This window comes from Poecilia mexicana, unplaced genomic scaffold (genome assembly GCF_051168715.1).
Source record: "Poecilia mexicana isolate PSO_F unplaced genomic scaffold, ASM5116871v1 scaffold_7, whole genome shotgun sequence".
NCBI lineage: Eukaryota > Metazoa > Chordata > Actinopteri > Cyprinodontiformes > Poeciliidae > Poecilia > Poecilia mexicana.
Window position 1 is genome coordinate 21,979,920 of NW_028263376.1, and position 24,004 is coordinate 22,003,923.

The 24,004-nt window shown below is 38.7% G+C and overlaps 2 protein-coding genes across 3 annotated transcripts in view; both read left to right on the forward strand.

The window, feature by feature from the left end:
- Positions 1–8,759, forward strand: part of fgd (faciogenital dysplasia) — a 64,859-nt gene extending 56,100 nt beyond the window's left edge. Inside the window, exons 13-19 of one of the 2 annotated variants that reach the window (XM_014997141.2) lie at positions 950–980; positions 1,474–1,578; positions 2,029–2,070; positions 2,502–2,603; positions 2,746–2,874; positions 4,089–4,229; positions 7,240–8,759. In XM_014997141.2, coding sequence (XP_014852627.2) covers positions 950–980; positions 1,474–1,578; positions 2,029–2,070; positions 2,502–2,603; positions 2,746–2,874; positions 4,089–4,229; positions 7,240–7,485 — 796 coding nt within the window. In that variant the 3' untranslated portion in view covers positions 7,486–8,759. The remainder of the gene's footprint in view (positions 1–949; positions 981–1,473; positions 1,579–2,028; positions 2,071–2,501; positions 2,604–2,745; positions 2,875–4,088; positions 4,230–7,239) is intronic. The other variant, XM_014997142.2, reaches the window with a different exon arrangement.
- Positions 8,760–17,894: 9,135 nt separating this feature from the next.
- susd3 (sushi domain containing 3) lies at positions 17,895–23,967 on the forward strand. The gene is made up of 5 exons (XM_014997138.2): positions 17,895–18,281; positions 20,969–21,163; positions 21,714–21,861; positions 22,981–23,148; positions 23,239–23,967. Exons 1-5 carry the CDS (start codon positions 18,206–18,208, stop codon positions 23,549–23,551), a joined length of 900 nt encoding a protein of 299 aa, XP_014852624.2. The 5' UTR covers positions 17,895–18,205; the 3' UTR covers positions 23,552–23,967.
- Positions 23,968–24,004: the final 37 nt, after the last annotated feature.

Here is a 24,004-nt window from a genome sequence, read left to right on the forward strand (position 1 = left end):
AGCCATAAATATTTCCAAACGACAGTTATTTTTCCTTGTAACACAGGAATGTGTTGCTGTCTTCTTTCTGCAACTTGACTGAAAATGTGGAGCAAAAGTTTGGGAAGAAAACAGCCCTGCTGTCGTCTGTGCTCCATACATATGACTAATCAGTGGTTAATTAGTCTAATTAAAAGACCTCTTGCTGTAGGATTTAAAGGATGGAAAATATGGTAGTTTTCTTCTTAAGCTATTATGGTTGCAGTTTTACTTACAAGTTGTTGTTTTTTTTTTCTGAGCATAGCAAAACAATTAAATATTTTTGAATATGTTTCTACGTGTTTTTATTTTCATTTGTATTTGTAATTTTCTCAAGTTTCTGAATTGTTGAAAGAAAACCAAAAGAATCCATCTTCAAGAGGAAACCTGCTGTTGTCAGATGAAATCCAAATTTAGCTTTTTGGCCCACATGCAGAATGCTGTGTGGTGGGAAAACTAATCGGTGCATCATCCTGAACAAACAATCCTCATAGTAAATAATACATGACTCCGCTTCATGATGAGATGGAACAAGTGGAAAGATGGTGGTGGTGGCAGCATCATGCTATAGGGATTTTTTTTTTTTTTTTTTTTTTTTTCTTCAGCAGGGACAGAAATGAGGACAAATAAAATCTAAAAAGGGTAATATGCTAGGAAAATATTACCAGCCAAGGCCTACTACATATTTAACCTGGTCTCTTCTGTAAGGCGTGCATAAAAATTAGCCTGCATGGCTAAATGTGGCTTATTTGCACGACAAACTAATGTACTCTTGCTTATAAATTAAGGTGAAGATAATCTAGTTTTTATAATTTCTTATTTAATTTCATTTAAACAGTTTCACATTTCAGCAATTTGAATTTCTAGTGTGGAGAAAATGTCACATTTTTATCTAAATATTTCATTAATATGAAATGTCTTTGCTCTACAGGACAGCAGAGGAGAAGGAAGATTGGATCCAGGCAAGAATAACACACCCACACACACACACATGAGCTCGCCATCTGAGTCCCTGAAGGACAGACGGCACTCCGGTCACTCTATTTTATCAGGGAACGGAAAAAGCATAAATCTTCCTAGATCATTTTTTCAGTATTTGAGTCTTGCTGAACTATAATAAAATGCTTTTTTACTTATGTATCCCATTACAACAAGGCAGCAATGCATTCTGCTGATTTGACAAGGGACTAATTTTAAACAATGGGCTTTACTGCTGGTATGCAACGACGAGTGAGGAGTGGAAATTGTTATATGGTAGCCTAATCAAGATTGATGACATAGTGGAAGGTAAACAGAAAGCTGCAGTAGTGGGACTGTCATGCATTCAGCCTGAGTTTATCTTCTGAGCCCAGACGGGATCTGAAGATAAGGTCAGAACGGTTTATAATGCTCCAGCCATGTGCTGCAGGTTTTCATTCTTTTTCCTGTTTGTCTCCTCTGCCCTCTCACTCTCAGGTGATCAAGGCCACCATCGAGCGGCACAAACAAAACAGCGAAACGTTCAATAAAGCGTTCAGTAGCTCCTTCTCCCGTGAAGACGACCATGTGCCGGAGTCTCCGGTGAGTGTCGATCTTCCCCCCCCCGCCCCCTCTCTTTATTACTCCATTGTGAAGTCAGAGCGAGGGTCATGATGTCCAGTGAATCATGGCAGACGAATGATCCACCAAACGATTTTGTCATAGTCTGGCCTTTGTCTGCCAGAACAGCCCTCCATCTATGGATGTGGGTAGAATCAAACACTCCCAGAAAGAGGCTCTTTATTTCCACATGTAGCGTCTGCGAGTCTCTTCTCCCAGAGATGGCTGATGACCAAATAGGGAAAGCACAAGTCAAAGTTTATACTGAACTGCTATGGATCTTCTTTGACCCACTTTGTGTTGGCCTTAGCTGGAACCAAGCCAATCACTTCCTCCAGATTCCTGAGAGGGGGTTTAGGCTGACACCTAGTGGTAGATGTAGATTACTGCAGGAGGATGACGTCCTTACTGAGTTTTTCAACTTGTCCTCAGGGTCCCAACTCTTTTATGGACTCAGATGGACTTCATGAGAGGGTAAGATGCTGTCATATTCTCTTGCATTTTAACTGTTCAGACATTACTCATGTTTATTTGATTTATCTACTAAATTAAGCTAATCTCACTTTGTACCTGCTGGTGAACTTAAGAAAATGGAAAAAAAAAAAAAAAAGTGGATTATTTTCCACTTTGCTATTATTATTTTCCATTTTCTAGGGTTTGGTGATTTCTTTCACACTTTTTTCATAATGTGCTTAAAACCTTTCAGTTTGTAGAGAATTTGTTTACTCTGATGGAATCTGCTAAGGAAATTTGTCTAGCTGACTGAGACGACTTTTTGTAACTCTGTCTTAGCAGAAGTATGAAGAGGAAGACAAAGCAAGCCATCGGATGTTGCTTCCTCTTATCTTGTTGCAACACCTTAACACACCTTCCTGTTTGTTTTTTTTTATGATTATTATATTTAGAAGAGCTCCAAGAAGAAGGAAAAGGAGAAGCAGACATGCAGAGGCTGCCATGAGAGCTTCAATTTCACAAAGCGCAAGCATCACTGCAAGTCCTGTGGAGTGGTAGGTGCAGAGGACGCCATTTTGTTGAGAGGGATAAAGAAAGGGAATGATGGAAATGAAAGAGTTGGAACAAGTGGAAAATATAACCTAGACAGTCAATGTGCTTTTTTTTTTTTTCCCCTCTCACCGTGTCTGTCTGCAGCCCATCTGTGCAAAATGTTCAAAGACCTTGGACAACAAAACGAGTCGAGTGTGTCCCGAATGTTTCGAAGCCAGCCTCAGCGTTGAAATGATGTGTGGAGGTGAACAGAAGAGAAAAGCTGCACCTGAGGTAAAACGGCACTAAAAGTTGGCGTACTTATAATGACAGAAGTGCATAATTGTAACAGGATGGAATAGTTTGGTATAAAAATAAAATGGCATGATCTCATAAGATGACTATTTGGTAACACTTTATTTGAAGGGGGGTGAATAAGACTGACATGACACTTTCATAAACATGACATAACACCTGTCATGAACATGAATAAGCCTTCATGAATATTTATGACTGTTGTCATAAAGCGTCATTCGGTAAATTATGACACTTTTAATACAAAGTTGACATTATTCAAAATGTCTTTGTTATGACAACTTGACATTAACCAGGAAATCATTACTGTTTAAACTTTACCTTTAAAAACATAAAGTTACCTAATTTTTAAAGTGCAATCAGTAATACTTTTATAACAAATTTATATCAGTAATGATTTCTTGGTTAATGTCAAGTTGTCATAACAAAGACATTTTGAATAATGTCAACTTTGTATTAAAAGTGTCATAATTTACCGAATGACGCTTTATGACAACAGTCATAAATATTCATGAAGGCTTATTCATGCTCATGACAGGTGTTTATAACAGTGTCATGTCAGTCTTATTCAACCCCCTTCAAATAAAGTGCTACCGACTATTTTCACAGAATGCACTGAAGTACACTTTGTACATAACTCCCTATGATGGCTAGTAATTATGCTAATACGATCTCAGCTACAGACTGGCTCAGTCGCCTCTGCTGACATGACAGTCTGGCAGCTTCAGGTGGCTTACCTGACTGCCTGGCGTGTCTTTCAGATGAGCAATCTTCTCTATGTTCACTCTATACCTACAACAAGCCACTGATTACACGGTTTACCGAAGGAGGTTACTGGAGTAGTCACACCTGTGTGTCTCGTATTCATTTCATGTGTTTAAATGACAAGACTCCACAGCTTTAAAAGAACAACCCTGCAGAGAGACACTGTCGCCACAAGGGGGAGCTGTAGGTTACAAGAGATTTAGAAACGGACCACAGAAGCTTAAGCTCCTGTCCCTGAACAAATCCCATTGTGTCCTACATTGTCGTTACATAAGATTGGAGGATCTGCCCTCTCCTTTACTCATCACATTTAAATCCTCGTCAATATTACACAGATACATTTGAATCGCAAACTCGTTTTAAATAAATTGTGCCTGCGACACTGAAACACTTCTGTTAACCTTAGGTCTTGTTGTTTCTTTGTTTAGAGACAGTTGTCTCTGACAGGAGACAGCTGCCTGCTGTGCGGCTACCTCCAGGTCCAGGAGAAGGGGAAGAGTTGGGCCAAGATGTGGGTGGCTCTAACGAAGACGGAGCCACTGGTGCTGTACTTGCAAAGCAGTGGACAGGTAAAACATGTTCACGCTCTGCAGAAAGGTTTTTCAGAGAGCTATATTCAGATTGAGACTGATAAAGATGGAAAATAACTAGAATCCAACAAAAGAAAGCTCAAGAAAAGAAACTGAAGCTTCTTGACTTTCTTTTTTTTTTCTCCCAAGATGACAGACAGGACAGCCTAAATTATAGAAACAGTGATAGAGGCAGTGGACAAGCATATCCCTCACTGGATAAACAAGGTTTGACAGCTCCAATCTGGGGAGATATCAAGATGAGATTAAGCACCTAGCAGTATCTCCATATCTCTACTTTAAAGCACCCAGTTTTGTCCTCCATGATACCAAAGCTCGCCCCCAACAGACTGGGTTTCATTTCATCGAGTCTAGCTGCAGAATCTAGGAGTGCAGAGCAGCGTGTCCAAACCTCGTCCTCGGGTTGTTCTTTATGTTTTAGATGTTTCTCTGCTTTAACACACACAACTCAGATGCTTTGCAGTTCAGTGAAAACCTGTTAATCAGCAATTCAAATCAAGTGTGCCTGACGCAGGAAAACATCTAAAACCGTGTGCCTGGAGGACCAGATTTGTGGAACACTGATGTAGAAATGACGTCCCTGCAGGCCTGACCTCCGCCCTGCTGGATATTTGTAGGATCAGCAACTGTTGTGCTGCTCATGACATGGAGACTGACATGCAACAAATACTGGCCCAACAATGTGATGTCATCCCACAAGAGTGTGTGACTGAGCTGATGACCAGCATGAGGAGAAGGTGCCAGCCTGTTGTGGCCGTGTTCTGTTGTCCCACACATCACTGTGGACCCAGTTTGTTAAGTAAAGAAGTGGTCAAGTAGTCAAAATGTCTTGTTTCTACAAATTTTAATTATCCAATCCATTAAACATCAAGTAAGAGCCAACAAGCACTTTGGCGCTGACAAAGAGGGTTTGGCTCAACTCACGCACACACACTCAACTCTGCAAGATGCATCTTCCTTATAAATGTGGCTCAATTTAAAGGAAAATGAGCAGCCTGTCCTATATTAGACGATCCAATGGTTAAAAATCAGCGCTATAACAAAGAATCAATTCTTACCGCAGGTACAAAATGATTCCTGGGTGGTTCAAAGCCTTCTTTTAGCAGATACGGAGCATAAGTATAAAACTTTAAGAAAAGCTGAAAAATTGTTAATTTTTCCTTGCGTTAGTTCAGTCTCACTCTTAAAAAAATAATAATTTAAACAATTTTGGGGGGGGGGGTTTACACCTTTTTCTGAAGTGCCTGTTGCCAATGCTGTGGAAACATGATGACATTTCTAGTTATTTTATTCAGAATGAAAAATCATTGTTAATAATGATTGGAGTGGTTCTATTTCCTCACTCCAAAGTAAACCATCAGTGTGCGCAACTGCTTTTATTAAAGGTTCATCGCATGCAAATTACGAGATCTAGTTTCCATTTAGTTTTGTGTGTTCAGAAATGCTCATTCTTTCACTTTTGTTATTGATCCTTTATTCAATTGTGTATTTAAAAAAAATAGATAGACACTATCTTAGACTATTGGCTACTATAGTAATGGCTACTAAGAATGCAACCCTGCAACATGAACTGAAACATTGCAAGATTGAACTGAAACAATCTTGCGACGTTTAATCATCAACATCATTGCAGAAATCATCTTATGCAGTAAGTGTGATCAGTTCAGACTTAATTCCTAAATTATTCAACCAATATAAATTCAGTCAGTTGTTTTTGAGCTGATTTCAAGTTGTTTTAGAAACAGTTAAATGTCTCTTTTTTTTCATCCTAACTCACTAGGACTTGGTACAATCTGGGGGGGAAAAAAAACAAACAGGTTTTTGGTTGTTTACATAAAAATAAAATGGTCACCGTTTCATTTGAGCTGTTGTTCAGATATTCAGATTCAGAACTCATCTGTTCAAAACAGAGCTTTTAATTCCTATATACAGGATATATAAGAGAGTAAAGCAGGGATTAAACAACCGGATTGGAACGGCAGTATCGTTTAACGGGAAAGCACTGCCCCCCTATGCTTAGCAAAGATCCCGCACACACAAAGCCAAACCAAGCTGGCTATGCTCTCATCAGACAGCCTATAAATCTGCATCTTATAATCTTATAGCAACCAGGGTTTCACATAATAGATGGTAATTATTAGTCTGTATGCATGATTCAACCATATATGAAGTTTTTGGCAAGTAATGTTGAGATTTTTTTTTTTTTTTTGCTGTTTTATTCACAACAGAATGCACTAAAGGGAGAAGCCTCCCTCCATTTCATTTTTAAGATTAATGTCCCACTCCCACAGCTGGAAGCTGCCATCACAAAGAGTAGGATTAATAGAAGATGGATGAGCATTTCCTGAATCAACAGAAAGAAAGAGGGGGGGATGGGAGAGAGCTGTGCATGTCTCATGAAATACGAGTGCACCTCGATGAATTAAAATATCCTCAAAGAATATCTGGTGTTAAATTAATTGATATATATATGCATAGCAGGTTAACCCAAAAGGAGAAGAAGAAATAGCATTTATTGTTCCACAGTGAGGAAATTCAGGTGTAAAAAAATATTTAAAAAAAAAAAAAAGTCTGTTTTTTTATTTTTTATCTAAAAGGTAGTTGCTAAAAACTGGAGGTCCAATAATTTTCTGTATCCAAGCATATAGTTGGAAAGCTAAGTAGAAGACAAAAGTATGAAAAATTGACTGTAAGCAACTGGAATAACTGCAAATTTCCATATTATTGTGAAGGAAATACACTCCATAATACACAGACTTGTGCAACATCTGCTGCGTCTTAGTCCACCCCAACACCTAAAATAGTCCACTGCGTGTGTGTCTATATTTTAATCTGTATTAGTTTAATTGTTTGCAGTGAAATAAAGTCAACGTTTTAAATATATTTTTAATTTACTGAGATGTAAAAGTACGTTATACGCAAGCCGTAACTCGTCAAAGTTATAAAACTTCTCCTTTACCTTAAAACCAAATTTCCCGCTGTTTTGCAGGACTTGAAAGGGTCGCGGGCTGTCCCCCTGCCCGGCTTCGAGGTGAGCATGGTCCCATCGGCCACGGCTGACAAACCAGAAGTCAAAAACGTGTTCAAGCTCAGCCACTCCCAACAAACCTTCCTCCTAAGTGCCCAAGATGCAGAACTTCAGGCCAAATGGGTGGAAGTCCTCTCCAAAGCTTCCCGGGGCGAAGCGCCTGCTGAGGCGTCGATGAGCCTGACTGAACACAGGAAGAGCCAGTAGCGGCCACTCTGAAACAGCTGGACTCTCTCCCTCTCCCTCTCCTGTGTATGAAGCACACATTACTTGAATTCACTTTACCTTGGCACTTTTGTTTTCCCACCTCTTTGAACGGACCACTCAATACTTCCCGGGCCGTCTGACTCGTAGCCTCTCGACCACACAGCTACTTCTTCGTCTTCGTCTTCGTGTTTCTCTGAAAACACACAAACCCAATACTCCGATGCCACTGGTCATGTTTTATTTCTCAGTGTTTTGAACAACTGGATCTCTGAAGAACATTTATTTGTAATGTAACTGAAGGAAAATCCAGTTTTTAGATGAAGTTCTTGTACATTATTCCAAGGTGTCATGAAGCATTAACTCTTAGATGTCTGTCTTTGCATTTAGAGTGCGTGTGTGTGTGTGTGTGTGTGTGTGCGTGTGCGTGTGTGAGAGTGAGCGTTTGAGTCCCTTCCGGTGTTATACTAAGTATTGAATGCTTGCGTAAGAAACCCCCCTCTGTGGCCTTCACTCCCGCTGAGGGCTCAGTGTTGGTTCTATGGGTCTTGTACAGTGTGTGTACTATAATGTTGTAAGGAAACAAAGTAAAAACGACATTTAACTTAAAAAAAAAAAAAAAAAAACACATTTGTGGCTGGCCACCTGATGTTTCCACTTTTAGCCCCCTTCCCTCTGACCCCATCCTGTTTTTTGTTTTTGTTTTTTTTGTGGTACTTTGGTACTGATTCCCTCTCTGTCATTGTCACTGGAGTCTGAGACATCTAATCCGAGTGTGATTTCCACTCATGTTTTGTTGTGCGACAGATCTCGATCACGGTGGCTTCACTTCAGGGTCAGCCTTAATATCTCCACTTGCACACAGACAATGAAACCCCAGTCTGTGCAGTTCAGTCTTTCACTGACTCTCCCTTTTAGTGATGTGATGGAAACCAAGTACTGTACTGTAAAAAAGAAAATAAAAAGTTTATTCTGCCTTCCCCCTGCATACCTTCCCCCCTATAAGCACCAGCCTTTAAATAAAAGTAGCAAATAAAGTCATCCTTCAGTTTCCTTTTGCATGTAAACTAACTCATATTTATATGTTGTGCTATTAAAAATATTCCCCTTGTCCCTCTTTTTACGCTTCAGAGCTTATTCCTGTTTTTTTTTCTGTATGTAAGCGGAATCGTCAGTTTTTGTTGTTTTTTTTGAACGATTGTGCTGTGAAAAAAGAAAGGAGTCGCGCATATCATCAATAAACAAACGTGGCTCGTTTGAGGCCATGCTGTCAAGAACGTGTCTCCAGTTTCTCTTCGTGAAATAAAAAAAGTCTGTATGTGCAGCGCCTCTTGGGTAGAACAATGCAAGCACATGACTCAAAAGTGGATGTGAATAAAGCCTGTTTTATAGTTTCATATCACCTCTGAGTTTTTGCAGAAGCACCTTTCACTTCAATTACAGCTGCAAACATTATGGGGTCTCCACCTGCCTATGAATAGATAAAGTAACTTATGTTTTTCTGTGCTTTTTCTACCACAGATAGTAAAAGAGGCCCACACTATAATAGAACCTCAGTTTTTTTTTGTTTTGTTTTTTTTTTTACTATTTTATTTTAATGTAATTTACTGAACGCACGCATAAGTTTTTTCAGTTGTTTTTGTTCCTCTGTTCTATTGTTGGTTTGGCCACTGACATGACAAACTTCTCCAGCTCAGCCTGAAGCTTCTTTGTTTGTAACACAACCCATCACGAAATGTCACAGAATTCCCTTTTGTTTTCTTGACATCATTTGTCAAAAAGGGGATTTCTAGATTCACAAACTGATCAGTAGTTTAGTGATGTTGGGACTGCCTTCAGTTTTGCCCGTTTACAAGGTGTGTAGAACGAGCGCCGATGTAAAGCCAGGAAGCCCTGACGACTAAACGGCTAACATTTTCAGAAAGTGTATTTATTAAACTCGAACCAACATTTGGTTTTTCTGTGCAGCAGCTAACAAACATGTTGGTGTACTTATTCAGACTTACAGCTCAGCTATGTGGTCACATTGAATCGGGAAGTTGTACAGTTTATGGTAATCCACCCAGCAGTTTATGTCTCAGCTAAGACATCTGAGACATAAAGCAGAAATTTAGTGCAGAGCATATTGCAAGCTCTCCCAAAAGAAGTATGTTTGTGTTTTCTTTAATCTGTCACATAGAATAAAATGGATCTCTGTTAGCTTTTTAAGCAAAAGTGAAAATTGAAATGTAGTACTCTGTGTACCCGTCGTGTACAACCACATAAAAACTTTTGACATTCTTTGCTCTGAGCATGAGGAAACCTGTGATGATCTGATCAAAAGCAAAACGAGGGACTTGCTGAAAAGACTGTTCAGCTACCTAATGATTTATGTCTTCTGAGGTCAACAAAAGAGACCCGGAAGCTTGTTTTGGGGAGAAGAACTTTTATTCTGAATAAATTTACAACATAGCAAAAAAGGAAAATAAAATTACAACTTGAAAGTGATAAGTATTAATAGTGGGAAAAGCTAACAGAGTTGAAAGCTGCCTGATTTTCACCTCTCAGATGTGTGTGTGTGTGTGTGTGTGTGGAGGTGTGTATTCGCTGCAGAAAAGTTGTTACAGCTAGTTTATGTTCATTCATTTTTTGGCACCTCTCTTAGTCTGTTATTCTGCCAATTAATTGTTTTAATATAATGGAGATTTATTTGATGAGCATACGTAGATCAATTATATGCATAATGCCCTGCAAAAGTATTCATAATGAAGAAAAATTTAAATATTTATACATTTAAAGCTGTTGTGACAGCTTTAAAAGTTGGTTCTGCAGTTTTAATTCCAGGAAGCTGAATCCACATTCACACCACACTTTCCGGGTTCCTGTGGGGTTTTTGAGTGTTTTCTGTAGAAAATGTGGAAGCCATTTCACTTAACGACAGACAGAGACAGAAAGAGGAGAGCTTTCAAAGATAACATTTTTATTTTCAAAAGTCAACATAAGGTTTTAGAAAGATGACGTGCTACGCCGGTGTCTGCTGGTGCTGCTATGAGCTATGGTGCAACATCAGAGCAAAATGCTGACCGCTTCCTTCTGTTCAATGTGCTGTACAGTCAGAGAGAAGTGGAGCAGGGAGGAAACTGTGTTCAAAGCTGATTGAGGAGCAAACTACTTGCAGAAAACTCCTATTTTGTTTCATTTCCTTGAGAACAAATCTGAGTGGCTTTTCTCTCATCTTCAAAACTGAAACTTTAGCTAAAAACGACTCTCAGCTTCGCTGTGTTGCGTGTTGGCCGTCTGCAGAAGTTCAAAAGACACCTCTGTATCTTTTGATTTTTCTTTTCCTCTGTAATAGTTGTGAAAATGGGTTGTCCAAAAGTAGCTGACTCTACAAAAGGTATTGCTAGAACTGAAAATAGCCGAACTGTCCTCTGCCAGAGGCCCCGTAGGCGTTTCTCAGTGGCTTTACAAAACAACATTGACCTCTTTGAGACGGCACAAAAGACGGGGCTGGTTGATTTGAACCAGGTTTTCAGGAGCACATTAAAAGGTCTGAAGAAAATAAGAAAAAACTCAGCTGAAGATGTTTTTGCCATTTTGTGTTGCGAACTCAATTTGCTGCTGCTCTCACACAACAGCTGAGCAGAACAGATTGAAAGGAGAAGCTGGAGAATAAGCCTCTTAGCAGCTGTTTGTGTGTGATAGTGCACATGCATGTGTGTGTATTCAGACATTTCCATGCTCTGCAGAAAAAGACAAACTTATTTCTCATTCTCTGTCATTAAGTCAGACTCAACTTTTCCTGTCTTGGTCAGTTAGAATTAGAAACGTTTTTTTTGTGCAATTTGCGACATCTCAGCTATCTTGACATGCTTTTTTTGTTGTTGTTTTGTTTTTTAGGGCATCACCTTCAAAAATAAAAAAAAATCTGACAAGATAAAAAGAAGAGAATTGCAGATCTTCACAACTGGTCATCCTTGTGTTTAATTTCCAGATGCCTGAAGGTGCAAAGTTTATCTGTCAAACAATAGTTAGGAAGTATGTATAGACACCCATTATATGATTCAGCATGTAAAAAGGTTCCATGTCCCAGAAATAAACGAATCTAGGTGTGAAAATGTTTATATCAGTTCCAAAATAAAACTGAAAGGCTTTGAAGATGCTGCCTCAAACTGATATTAGTCTCATTATCCACATGGAAAGCCATCGCTTCAAAAGCAATGTAAAAGCTCAACTATAATCTAGAAAAGCTCGCAGTAACAAAGGTTATGATAATTGGAGACATGATCTGATAAAACAAAAATTTAAGCGAAAAAAGTTGATGCTTGCACACCTGAGAATACCATCCCATCTATGACGTACAGGAGTGGCAGCATCTTCTTGTTTGCTGGGGCTACTTGCTGTAAGAGGAGCTAGTGCACTTCAAAAAACAGATGGTATCATGAGGAAAAAACATTATGTGGAAATATTGAAGCAACATCTACATATGTCAGCCAGGAAGTCAAAGCTCAGTCACTAATGACTGTAGACAAAAACCTCAAGTATATCACCAAATTTGTAACAACGTGACAAGATGGCATTGTTTTCGGATTGGCTATTTTCAAAAGGCAATTCTATTAAATACTATGGAATGCATGTAAACTTCTGAATTTCAAAGTAGCAATGAAGAACTCAATTAGCCTGGCATTTAGCAAATAAAAATCTTTTTCTGACCTAAAACAAGAAGTGATAAAGTTGTGTAATGTCTGTCAATTAATATCTAAATACAGACACTATTTATGAATACGCATGAAACAGAATCACTTGCAGTTTCGCAAGTCAGCAGAATGACTGAGGGACCGCATGCCCTTCTCTGCTGGTTTGTATCCATCTCTATTTAAAGACAACTATTTGAATCTATTTGCTAAATAGCTTAAAGAAGAATGTCACTTTTATAATCTACTTCCCTTTAGCACATTATTTGGTGATGTATCTCACTCCAAAAAAAGCGTTTTCTGAGTTTTTTTTTTTTTGGTCTTTTTATGCTGATGATCACATGCTGTTTACAGTTCTCTCTCAAAACTTTTCCCGCTGCCACACACGTTTTGGTCATTTTGTGTGACGTCATGTTGTACTTTATCATCACCCTCATACAACTGCAGAAGAAGTCGCATTCTTCTGGTGAAACAGCGAGACGATTCTCCATTCCCGCACAGGAAGTGGTTGCAACTGTTTCCTGTCACTTTTATGTCTCAAGCTGGTATTGTCAGACCATTTCTGAGTTTCATTACCTCTCAGTGTGTTGTTGTTGCTTTCAAAACTCTTCGCAACAGAAAACATATATTCATGTGGGGTTGCTGCTCAAACTGACGCACCTTTAGTCGGATGATTTCATAAACCCACCACCTACTGGAGGTCAGATGTACGTGAGATAGTCTGAAATACAAAACCAAAACATGTGTGCTCACAGGAAATACACCGTTATATCTTAGGCAGTTCATTTAAAGTCACAGTCACTTGAAAGGTTTGACTGCCATGGTATCTTATTGTTAATAAAAGTCTTTGATATCGATTTAAAGATGATGATTAAATATTAAAACAAAGCATATCCAGAACAGATTCGGACTTGCTGTATTTTCAGTCTCCATAGGTTTTCCTCTCCTTCAATTTCTCCTTCTGGTAGTCAAAGATGTCATTTTTGTCAGGTTGAGGAAGACTTAAACGTGGGCATGATGGCATGATGCAGGCAAGATCATAACAAAATGGAAACTTACTGAAAACTTGCAGCCTGAGATGACACAGAGGGAAGAACACAATGAGAAGTGAACCAGCAAAAGTAGTACTACCGTTTGGTTCTGGAAAGGATTGAAAGCAGACCAGGATAATAAATCCACGGAGAGTGATTACAAAAGCAAGACATCAAGCCACTTGAACTCCTCTGCTTGAGGCAGAGACTGACCCTCAGCCGAGAAGGACAGTACATCTATTTCCTGTGGGAAAAATACGCGTTAGAGTAGATGAGTCTTACTCTGACCCCCTAAATGATTTTATTGCACAGTGAAGGTCATGGTCTTAAGACGCCAATGTTGAATATAAAATACTCTGCGCACTCGCTTCTTCCTGAAAGGAGAGAGAGAAGAGTTCACTTTGTGACAACAATGATTTATTGGAAAAACATTGATGATGTTACCTCTCCCTCCGCCTGTCTCCACTTCAGATTGTTATTGATGCACTTATATAAAAACATCCTTTCATCTTCAAAGCTGTATATGAGACTCTGAGGTTCCTAAAACCAGACTCCCTCATCTCCACAACTTCCTCTTGAATCCTGTCCAGAAACACTACAGACTGTTTTAGCCACAAGGTGAGCAGCTCCAATGCTATCCAACCTGCGAGAATGCTTGACTTTAAACTGAGAACACGGAAGCACCTCTTGATTTTTTTTCATGCAATGGCTGGATAAACCTAAAAATCTACCCAAGGCATCCATACTTATGTTATATTCATGCACTCCACCATGCAGTGTCATTGGTGACACGACATCAGCTTTCTCTTGATAAGAGATCCGTAACCTTTTACTATAGAAAGAAACGTTTTTGTCCTCCGTCCAGCTAAATAAAAGTTGTTTAGAGTTGCTAACGTGAAAGAAGCTTGATCCCTTTGCTAAAAATCCACTTGGAAAGACTATCTATAGGAAATTGGTTGGCATTTTTAAAGAACCACAATTTCGAGAATCAGTTTCCATGAGAAGAAAATGAGATCTAAAGAAATGATAGAATTTTAGTGCCATTCTATTATAGGAAATTCAATGCATTTATTCAATAAAAAAAATAAAACCTTTAAAATTTTTTATTACATCTATTTTTAAAGAGTTGGTTATTTATACATTTTTTGCCAAAGATATTAAGAGGAAGGTCCAAAAAGCCAGTTCATCCAATTTTAAACCTGCAATCTATTTTTTTCACCATCGACCGATCTATTCTCTACTAAAACACGCAAAAGCTTGACTGAGGATGAAGAAAACTGCATATAAAATGTATAAAAGTGAACAATTTGTTTCAGGCCATTGAACACAAAATGATGTAAAACTCCAGGTGAGACATAACAGCCAAACTTATCGTCAGCTTGTAGGTCACGCTCTAAAATGAAAACAAGACGCTTCTGAAGCAGACTGAAGGACATTTGGCAGCAGCTCCTAGTTAAAAAATAATATTACTTATGGCGCAGTAGAACAAAATGACCATGTGTAAGTTGCTAAAAGTAAAATAAAAGAGCGTTGTAATCTGATATATCATTCTGAAATACACTGATGGAGGAACTCAGTTGCCCTTAAAAAGGAGGGACTCTAGTTTTCACAATGAAAGGGCGAGATTTCTCATCTGCAGAATCAGGTGGCACGCAAGCAGTGAGTCCCTGAAACCATGTGAGACAAAACAAAATCACTACAAAAGCAAACAACGAGGAAGGATCAAGCAGTAGTAACTACTGAAACAAATTACCATTAATGTATCATTAGAAGCATTAGCCACTTTATAAGAAAGAGTACAAATGTGTACATGATTAATTGCCTTACATGATTAAATCTAAACAAAAGAGTAATTTTTACACAAGTACATCTGAGGCAGCTCTGCATTTCAAAAAAAAACTTGATCAACCCAATTTCCTCGTGAAATTTCATATTTCATTCTCCTTCAGTGAGTACGTACAGATTGATGGCACAGTCCCATCACTCACAGCCCCAGTCCAGCCTGAAAAACCGATTCTTTCATAGATTACAGACATAGACAACAGAAACAGAACCATTAATGAGGCTGTGGAAGGACTATCACTGTGTGGAAGGCACAGAGAGAGACAGGGATAGCTGGCATCCTTTCTGAAGTATTCTCTTCTGCCTTTGAGAGGGTCGGTCTGACGCATGCACCACTCAGTGGCAAACAGAGACGGCTCATCTTTAATGAGGCTCTGGCTTCGAGATTAAATGGTTCCTTGGAAAACTTCAACGTTCCAGAAAATTCAGTTCATCTAAAAGAACATTTGTTTTATGATTCACACTTTTAATCAGAAATCTCTCACTGACATCAATTCATCTCTTACAAAGAAAAAGACATAAAGGCCATATATTTTATATTTCATAGCCAAAAAAGAAAAAGAAACCTAAATATATCCCAATTGACTTTTCCATAATTTTTTTATAAGTTATGTTTAAAATGCTGTTTTCAGACACGAAAAGGGCCTTTTGAGTTGAAACCCTGAACTGGTTATGCATATTTACATACTGATGACAGAGATCATGTGCATGGTAATATTACAACAGATTGTGAATATCATATAAATACATAAAGATACCTTTATGTATTCATATTTTGAATATATGTTGGTGTTCATTGTTGCTTTAATGTATTTTTTTTGTGAAAGTGTGAATCTGTCTGCATAGAGGATATCTGTTTGAGGGCATAGCCAACCTGCAGCACACAGACTCTTCACCTGACAGTTCATCTTACTGGCTCTGCATGTGGTTCCTCAAAACATAGCAAAAAGCTTTTTGTGCAATTTTGCCACAAAGTATTTGTAATAAAGGTAATAAAGGTTCATCGATGCTTATAAGTCTCTCAGTAGGATGCCAGTTTGTTGGATCTCCAAACTCCTGTTTGTCTCTCAGACATCTTATGAATACACTGTCAGAATTTAGCATTGTAACATCATATCTCCTTGGCATCTTTCATCTGCCTTGTACTTCCTTAGTTTTTTCTTACAAAGTCACCAACAAAAACAATAACATATCACCTTAGTGCTTTATAACAGAGAGAAGCTTAGTATTTGATATTATTTAATAGAAAATTGTTGTACAAGGATGGTGTTATGCAACATCATTACTCGAGTGCAGGTATCATAAGCAACCTTTTCTTGTTTTCTAAAAATTCTACTCATGACACATCGGTCCACTTAGAAGAACCTTTGAATGGAGCAAAGGCTCCATAGGGTTGAAGAAATGAAAGCGCCTGAGATACTCGGAGATGTGTCTGTTATTTTCACAGCATAAAGCTGTGAACCCACATCATGTTCTTAGATACACCTGTACCTTGCACAAAAGACCACTTCTGCTTTTACATGCAAGATGAAACTAGTGACTGAACAAATGTGACTTTCCTGTGGTAAAACTGCTGGATTTTTCTAACATTTTTCTACCTTAGCTATTTGAAATCTGGTATGTTTTTTTTGTTTATTGACACCATAACATGTTATTTTATCTCTTATCTCATTGCAGTAGGCGGAATACAATCACAAAATCTTGTTCTAACATGCTGATACCCTCTGTCAAAAGCTGTATCGAAAAACAGTTTCAGAAGTATGACGAAGTGAGAAAAAGAAAGGGAAGTGACAAAGTTTGCTCACATAATACGATAAAATGGTGCATAAACTCATTAACAAAGTTAGCTTTGGAGGGAATAATATATAATAGCTTGACACTTCTACGTATTTTCATCAAGCACAATACTTCAAAAGATAATTTCTGAAAAAAACTATTCAGAGGCTAACGTGGTAAAATTTGTGATATACAGTAACCACACTACAATTTCTAAAAATAGTATTCATGTTCACTTATCGTCTCATTTCAACCACAAAACTCATTTCATCTTATTAGGACTTTATGTGATGGTCAAAACAAGAGTGAATAACATGAAGTTGAGTGAAAATGATGTGTGATTTTCTAAATATTAAAAAAAAATTAAAATCCTTCATATTTTGTAAACTAAGATGTGCCTGCTGGAAGGCGAGACTCCACACTTCTGAGCTTCACTGTCTGTGCTAAAGAGAAGCATCCCTTCACTGCATGATACTGCGACCATTATGTTTCACAGTGTGGATGATGTACTCACTTTGTCTTTCTCCACACATTTTTGCACTCAAACCAAAAACCTCTATTTTGTTCTCATCAGACCAGTAGCAGGCTTGTGGAAACTTGTTCACTTAGCTTATCACCTTCTTTGACTTCCTGTTGTTCTTTCACGTTTTTAGATAGAAATCTAAGAGTTCTCCTGTCATCTTTGTATTCTGCCCTAAGCATACATTTCTTCAGCTCCTCCTCATGAGATTTTTTTATTTTATTTTAGCTGTTTCTCTCCTTGCCTGGTCTGCCCATTTAGCTTGTGGGCAATGTTTTGTAAGGGTTGGTGTTGTGACATCTTTATATTTTTCAAATAACAGATTAGAGTTCTTGATCTTTGTGATGCTCATTGTTCCCTGATGAACAAAGAGGACAGCTGGGTTTAGCTTAAAGTTTTAAAAAAAATTAAAAATACACGTTGATTAATTATTTTTATTAATCAGGTGACGTCTGAAGGCTGCACTTATTTTAATAAAATGCTGAGGGTGAAGCTCAGGTTAAATGTAGTTCCAGAAATGCAGACAAGAAATGTGTCTTGACTGATATTCTGCTCACTCACGCCCCAACCTGACATAATCCACAGACTCTGTTCTACTTTGGTTGACAAGGTCCCGACTGTTCATCCGCTCGCGCGACAGCAGTTCCGCAGCCGCGCGCCACCCAGTCTGAAGTTACAGCGAGGCGGAGCGGCTCGCAGGGAGGACGCTGTGGCTGAAGAGCTTTATCGCTCGGAGAAACCGAGGACACTGAAGCCAAAACGCCTCACAGGCAGCGAGTAATTTATTTACTTTGCACCTGAGACAGAGGGAGTCCAGGAGCGTTGCCTTTACGCGCGTCAAAAAGGAGAGCGGAGTGTGGGCGCATCTGCCTGCTACCAACATGTCCGCAGCCACGACCTCAGTAGCAGATGTGAGGCTAGAGAATAAACAAGACATCCGCACCCGGAGCAAACAAGGTAAGACAAACTGAAGGGCTCCTTTATGTTTGTAGGATCAAGCCTTTTTGGATTTATTGGAGACTACAGGAGAGGGTTTGGCACTTTGGTGTCAGTTTCTTTCTCATGCTTCTTGATCACAAGTTTCACCCAAAAAATGTCCGTTTTAGAAATTAAATGTACTCTGCATGCGTGTCAGAGAGCGATAAGGAGTTTAAAAGTGGACCTGCCTGTTCAATATCCTCAAAACCATCTAGTGTAACCTCATTAGAATTAAAAGAATGAAAGATAGGAAGAAAGAACTAGGAAGTAAAGGGGTATGAAAAATGATGCACAGCTGGAAATCCTTTACAAAACATCCACATAAAACCCATACACTTTCTAATTTGATCTAAAATGTGTCCATGTGTTGCATAAATGTGGTTGTGATTAGGTAATACTGACAGTGAACATGGGAGTAGCCCTGTTTTGTTTTATCTCAGTTGTCCCATTTTAAGATCTGGTCAGTGAGAGAAAATATGTTCTCGGTTTGTCTTTTCTTTTCTGTTGTTTCCTGACAGTAAATTCAGTTTTTGTGATCAGGTGCACCGCATGACGAGTGCTGCCTAAGTTTCCATACCTCTTGAAACTGTTTACACACAAACTGTAGTACTTTATTTGGATTTCATGTAACGGAAAACATAAGAACATAAAAAAATAATGCATAATCGTGCAGTAGGACAATGAAGATGCATCTTTTTTTGTTTTTGTTTTTTATATTGCTTTTCTAAATATTTATGTTTAGTCTCCTTTACCCTGATACCCTTAAAGAAATCCAGGGTACCTACCACCAGAAGTTATATAGTAATTGAATAAAGTCAACCTATCTCAGTATAAAACCAGCTGTGCTTTGTAGGGCTCGCAATTTTATTTTTTTATTGCATCTTAAAGACAAAGGATCTCAGCAGGAATAAAGTGGTGAAGTTTGGGTGACACTTTATTTGAAGGGGGGTGAATAAGACTGACATGACTCTGTCATGAACATGAATAAGCCTTCCTGAATATTTATGACTGTTGTCATAAAGCGTCATTCGGTAAATTATGACACTTTTAATACAAAGTTGACATTATTCAAAATGTCTTTGTTATGACAACTTGACATTTACCAAGAAATCATTACTGATATAAATTTGTTATAAAAATATTACTGATTGCACTTTACAAATTAGGTAACTTTATGTTTTTAAAGGTAAAGTTTAAACAGTAATGATTTCCTGGTTAATGTCAAGTTGTCATAACAAAGACATTTTGAATCATGTCAACTTTGTATTAAAAGTGTCATAATTTACCGAATGACGCTTTATGACAACAGTCATAAATATTCATGAAGGCTTATTCATGTTCATGACATGTTATGTCATGTTTATGAAAGTGTCATGACAGTCTTATTCACCCCCTTCAAATAAAGTGTTACCGAAGTTGGTAGGTTTGGGTAAAAAAAAAAAAAGAAAAACACAGTTTCACAGTATAACTTGAAACTTCCTGCCCTACATGGTAACTGCAACCTGTGGAGGAAACTAACACCCCACGTCACCTTTAGCACACCAAGGATGATACCCTTTTCTTCAGGAGGGGTCTGGGAAGCTGGTCAGAGTTGATAATGCTAAATCCAGGAAAATTCTGGTTAAAAAAAAAAAATGTAAGAGGTGTGAAAAGACTAGTTTTGGGTGGAGGTTCACCTTCCGGTACGAGAATGACAAATATTAGCAAGAACTATAATAAAATGGTTTAAGTCATTGCATGTTTATGTCTTAGTATGCACCTGTCAAAGTCCAGGCAAGAGTTAAAAACTAATGTTCATATATTTTACCCATTCGATCTGACACATTAGGAGAATGAGGATTTTTTTTTTTTTTTTCTGGCTCACAGGTGCTGGGTGTTTTCAGTAAAACGAAACCTTAAAACAAATGAATAACATCCTTCCACTTCACCACTATGCAGTATTTATATTGGACTGTCACAGAAGTTTCCAATTAAAATTTATGAAAGTTTGGGGTTTTATTGAGATAAATTGTGGAAAAGGTTGATGGGCTTTCAAAAAAAAAAAAAAAACCTCTATTTGTTAGCTGAAAACCAGTTCTTCACAATAAACAAGATGACTGCTGAAACGAATCCTCCTGCTGTGACATCACTGTTTACTGCTCATAAGCTTGTTTCATGATGAAGTCATACAGTAGGTGGTTCATCATAGCGAATGCCTGAGCAGTCTGCTGAACACCGTGATGTTCGGTATGACATCCAGTTGTTTAGGTTCCAGATGGTGTGTGAGTTTCCATCAACCTCAGGGGCCATGTGTTCAATGATTTATCACACTTCCTGCTTTGATACAGTTGCAGTCGATGCAGCATGCACGAGGCTGCTGGAAGGGGGGCTGCGGTTTTGTCACGTACTGCTGTGTCGCCTTGCAGGGCTTCGGTGCTGATAGCTGTGGAATGACCGCGCCGTTCTCCTCTCCAGCGCTTCCTTGTCAGTTTTTGACCATCTGTTTCACCCTGAGTCGTTGTTGTGCAAAGAGAATGAATCATGAATCATCCCTGTCCCTTCCACAGCTATCTAACTTTTGAGTGAACTTGAAGCCCATTTCACATTAGCGGCACGTAACAGGCCCACCCCAGAAGCTGCGTCTGTTATTAGTTCCTTACCGACTGACCTCCAACTCTCTTCTCTAGGCCGTCTGCAGGCTCAGTGCACACCGAGGCCCCTGCCGGCTGTGGGCACCCAAAGGATCATTCGGGGCAACGGGACCAATTTGGGAACAGTCATTTCCCTGCAGTGCCCAGCTAAACACAAGCTGGTGGGCAAAGATTTGACGTGTGTCATGGGCACCAACAGCACCCAATGGGACGGGGAGACCTTCTGTCGGCGTAAGTAGAAACAGAGAAGTTAAAACAAAGGCCTAATATGGCAGCTGATGCAGACAGAAAAGGTCTAATAGTTCCCTAAAGATGCAGCCTGCAATATTAGACATGTAATTAAGGCTACAAGTGAAGCTATGTGATGTTGCAAAAGATTCTTGTGGACAGAAATTTGAAGTTAACTCTAGAGTTGCAACAACTTTGTTGTTTCTGTATTATGCTTAGCAGTGCTTGTTTCAGGCTGAATTAGCAGAGAGAAAGAGATATGAAAGAGACTTTTTCATGTCACACAGAAAATAAAACTTGAAAATGTGCTTTTAGTTTGTTTTCCCGGTTGATAAACTAGCATAAACATGGCCTGAAAACATGTTTAAACCTGTCAGTCTGCAGCAGTTAAAGAATAATGATGTTTACATATGTAACAGGCACAATCTGTACACCAAAGACAGGGTGGTGGTGCATGTCAGATTTTTCTCATTCTAAAACTGATCATTTGATTTTCTAAGTGAACAAAACAAACAAAAATGATAAACTGATCCAGTCTTTTGTCACTGTGCAGCTCTGGCCCCCTATGAAGACTATGGTTACCGTGTGGCTGTCCTGGCATCCATTATAAGCTCGGGAATAATCTTGCTCATGTCTGTGGGCTTCATCACCTGCTGTTTGCTTGAATGCACCGAAAAGGATAAACATAAAAAGCGAAGGAGGTAAGATGATTAATGAACAATTTCATCTAGTCCTGCTGTAATAAATGTAAGTAGTCCACTAAATGCACCTTGGACAAGGTGAAGGTTTTTAAATGGTCACAAATGATACAATGTTTACTTAAGAAGAAAAAAAAACTGATGAGCGTCGCATGCATTTAAAATCCAGTGTAATCCAGTGCTGTCAGAAGGCATGCTATTTAGGAAATAGCATGTTAGGGTTGACCATAACACATGCAGGGGACACAACAGGTATTCGGAAGAAGGTGTGTAGCAATCATTAGTGTAATATTGAGCAATAATGTGATACCTGCCATTAACAGCATCATTTTAGCTATTTTAACTTTAATAAAGTGACTAATATAATAATGTTATTTGGGTAGCATAAAGAAAAATCTGTGAAGATATAACAGCTGCAGTCACTAATAATATGGTACTTTAATGGGACCATTTAATGGGAATTTCAAGGAAATAAAAGATTTGTTTTGCTTTTCTGTGAAGTTTATCAATCAAAAATCTTCTATCGTTGATCCCGTAGAGTAGACATTCATTCAGTGATACTTTCTATACAGCAGTCTCTCTCCGTAAATATGTTTGTAAGACCCAATATGATAACAATCTATGGCACTTTATTTTTTTACATATTATAACATTGTCATCTTTTTTTTAATCAGTGCTCCATTAATAATGTAATAACAACCCAAATAAAATTACTTCTTCCACTAATAGCAAAATATTATTTCTTTACATACTCAAAAATATTTACATTATTGATTTTAGTACATTAAAATAAGAATTAGGTTATTGGTTGCTCTTAAATGACTGGTTACCAGATCCCCTGGTTAGATGAGACCAAACTAACTGCTTAAAGTTAGTTTGAATATTTGAATGCATCTTACACATCATCCTACATAAACCACTCCCACTGTGAAGCTTGGTGGTGGCAGTATCTTGCTATAGATATGCGTTTTTTATTATTGTAAGACATAATACTCGTGTTAGAATGGCCTAGACAAAGTCCAACCTCGATGTTCCAAGCTTCTGATCTAACTACCAGGGTCTTGTTTAAAAGATTAAAGCTAAAGTTCTGACGCTTAGGTCTCAATTCATTTTTGATACCAGAGAGGGTGATGATCTTCCATGGGAGGGTCAGGACCAGCACCAGGGGGGCAGCTGGTCTCATTACAGTCATAAAGGCCGGAACAACAACAACAATAACGCAGAGGAGAAGATGCTGCCTTTGTGGGAGCCAGCAAACTCAGCCCCGTGTAACAGCGTTCCACCCTGCAGGTAAAGGCACATTTCTAGAAAAAATAAATAAAAATCAACCCTAATTTGCTTGACAGCTTCAAAGAAACATGAGCATCTCCTCCTTCACAGATGTCAGCAGCAGTACATCCACGGACCCCCTCCACCTTCACTTGCAGCTCTTCCTGGACAGGACTACGATCAGCCTCTCTTACCCGAAAACCCGCCGACTCGTCCCCCTGAGTACCCAGGACCTCCTCTCTCCTTCTGTCCAGCTGCCAGTTCAGGACTGGTTCACTTCTCAGCGGCGGGGTCGGGACTGGTGTGGCAGTATGGAGGACAACACTGTGATATATCTGAAGTCAACCCATCAGTCACGAGGAGTATAAACACAAACGGCAATATAAACCCCAAAGAAGTTTCCATCAGGATCATATCGGTGTGAGAATGCTTTGCTGACAGAGCCATTTTGAGATCTTGTGTGATGTTCACTCATGTTTAACACCGTCAGCTCAGATTTTGAGTGAAATCACGTCAGCATGTAATGTGAAAAAAAAAAAAAAAATTAAATCTGGATGTCTGTGGTGTTATGGTCGCTTACAAACACTGTGTTCTGAAAGGCGTTCAGCAAATCAAACTGCGATGGCACACTGCCCCCTGGTGGAAACTCGGAGCTAATACGCCTGGCATGTTGTAAATGCAAACTCCTGACACTGCTTCTTACCCCTGTGTGTAAGCTTAAAGGTGTGCTTACTGGGAAAAAAAATGTCAACATACTGGAATCAAGTTTGCAAGTGTTCTGATTTTTAATAGATGCAGCCAACATGTAAATAATTCTAATAAATTAAATACTTTTAAGAAGGAGTTGTGCGCTTAAGTATGTGGGGCTTTGATGGTA